The sequence below is a fragment of the Propithecus coquereli genome, unplaced genomic scaffold, assembly GCF_000956105.1.
Source record: "Propithecus coquereli isolate 6110/MARCELLA unplaced genomic scaffold, Pcoq_1.0 Scaffold522, whole genome shotgun sequence".
NCBI classification, from domain to species: Eukaryota; Metazoa; Chordata; class Mammalia; order Primates; family Indriidae; genus Propithecus; species Propithecus coquereli.
This window is the reverse complement of record NW_012151086.1, coordinates 323,227-325,718: the sequence shown is the minus strand read 5'-3', so window position 1 is coordinate 325,718 and position 2,492 is coordinate 323,227. Positions and strand designations below refer to the sequence as shown.

General features: G+C 38.7%; 1 protein-coding gene across 1 annotated transcript; it reads left to right on the top strand.

The window, feature by feature from the left end:
* The first annotated feature begins 182 nt into the window (after window positions 1-182).
* On the top strand, window positions 183-1,156 carry LOC105820399 (olfactory receptor 5D18). Its single transcript, XM_012656873.1, has one exon. The coding sequence runs from the start codon at window positions 191-193 to the stop codon at window positions 1,139-1,141; it is 951 nt and encodes a 316-aa protein (XP_012512327.1). The 5' UTR covers window positions 183-190; the 3' UTR covers window positions 1,142-1,156.
* Window positions 1,157-2,492: the final 1,336 nt, after the last annotated feature.

Here is a 2,492-nt window from a genome sequence, read left to right as displayed (position 1 = left end):
ATTATGATATTAGCATATCTTGATATTAGTATATACTAAGGTGTTAGTATCTCTTGGCTAATAAACACGTAGATTCTGAAAGGGATATTTCGCTTCATCCTCTAGGCTCAGTAAGGGTGATCGACCATGGTTCCTATTTCCTCACTCCCCTAATGTTTTTGTTTCAGGACTGCCTTTCAGATTCTGGCAAATGGAAGTCACGTTACCGTCAGACAGAAATAGAAGTGAGGCTACGTTTACACTCTTGGGCTTCTCAGATTACCTGGAACTGCAAGTCCCACTCTTCTTGATTTTTCTGGCCATCTACAGTGTCACTGTGGTGGGGAATCTTGGGATGATTGTAATAATCAAAATTAACCCCAAACTGCACACCCCCATGTACTTTTTCCTCAGCCACCTCTCCTTTGTGGATTTCTGCTATTCCTCAATCATTGCTCCCAAGACCCTGGTAAACCTAGTCGTCACAGACAGAACCATTTCATTTTTGGGATGTGTGGTCCAATTCTTTTTCTTTTGTATCTTTGTGGTAACTGAGTCCTTTTTATTAGCTGTGATGGCCTACGATCGCTTTGTGGCCATCTGCAATCCCCTGCTCTACGCGGTTGCCATGTCCCAGAAACTCTGTGCCTTGCTGGTGGTTGGATCATATGTGTGGGGAGTAGCATGTTCCTTGATACTGACATGCTCTGCTTTAAAGTTGTCTTTTCATGGTTTCAACACCATCAATCACTTCTTCTGTGAGTTCTCCTCACTGCTCTCTCTCTCTTGCTCTGATACTTACATCAACCAGTTGCTGCTTTTCGTTTTTGCCACTTTTAATGAAGTGAGTACACTGCTCATCATTCTCATGTCTTATGTGTTCATCGTTGTCACCATCCTCAAGATGCGTTCCGCCAGTGGGTGCCGCAAAGCCTTCTCCACCTGTGCCTCCCACCTGACCGCCATCACCATCTTCCACGGCACCATCCTCTTCCTCTACTGTGTGCCCAACTCCAAAAACTCGAGGCACACGGTCAAAGTGGCCTCTGTGTTTTACACACTGGTGATCCCCATGTTGAATCCTCTGATCTATAGTCTGAGAAATAAGGATGTCAAAGATACAGTCAGAAAGATAATGGACACTAAAGTCTTTTCTTTTTGAGCATGTTATTTTAGTAGAATTTTCCCCTGACATATAAATGAAGTATGTTAATAAACATTAATTTTAAAGATATCTTTAAAATAAATAGAGTTAGTGTTGTACAATGGAATGAAAATATATTTTGGTTTCAAGAGACTAAACTTGGCTCTATCTCTTACTTTCTGGAAAAGATCAGCAATCTCTGTATTATTTAATATTTCATCTATAAAACTGACATAACATGAGTCAGTTCATACTCTGCGAAGATTAAGATATACATATCATGTGGGGCACCTTGTGTAACTTAGAAAACATTAATTTCATTCCTCTTTCTTATAGTGGAGTAGACTAGGTTTTTAATAAATATATGAATTTATCTGATAAAAAGACAAAAGCAGTAAGACATAGACCTTGCCTTCAAGGATGCAAAACCCAATGTTGACAATAGAGCAATGAAGAAGTGACCATTGTATAAGGCAGAAAATAATCACTAACACTGAGAGTTTGAGAAAAGGAAAAGTTAAAATCCATTTAGGTATGTTAGAAGGATGTCTTCATAAAATAGGTACTGTTTGAATTTGGCCTTCGAAAAAGGAATGGGCAGAGTTTTAGGGTATACATTCCAGTAGGAAAGGAGTTTTATTCATAAGAAAAGGGCGTGAATAAAATTAAGGAGGTAAGAAATGTAATACTGAGTCAAAGATCATAGATATTTTATTGAGCATTCATGGTATAACATGGGCGTGTGTTGTATTGTGTACACAAGTTAGTGGATATGAATGCAAATTTGAATAAGATGTGGTGTATATTATGAAGGTGTTTTTAAAGGGGCTCCAGTGTGAAAGTGTGATAAACTGTGATAGACTTCACCAAAGGCCTAGAAATGATAGGTCAGATCTTAGAAGATCTTATGCCAAAGTAGGGATAGTGAATGCCTGCCCAGACTGTACTTCATGCTGGTATTCTTCCTACAAAAATAGCACAAACTTTATCAATCCTTTATAAATTTTTTTTTTTCACTGAGCATGGAAATGCTCTGTGAATCCTTTTCAACAGAATTCTAACTCACCTTTAAAAAAAAGTGTTTGGAGTAGTCTTAAGTGTTGAAAGCCAACTGTCTACGTAAATGTATTCAAAATAAAATGAAAATCAGGCAATTATTAGTATTAAGATCTATTTAATATGGCAAATTAAAAATGTCGGCTCTCTCTTACCTTAATAACTCACTTTTTTTTTTTGAGACAGAGTCTCACTCTGTTGCCCTGGCTAGAGTGAGTGCCGTGGCATTAGCCTAGCTCACAGCAACCTCAAACTCCTGGACTCAAGCGATCCTACTGCCTCAGCCTCCCTAGTAGCTGGGACTACAGGCATG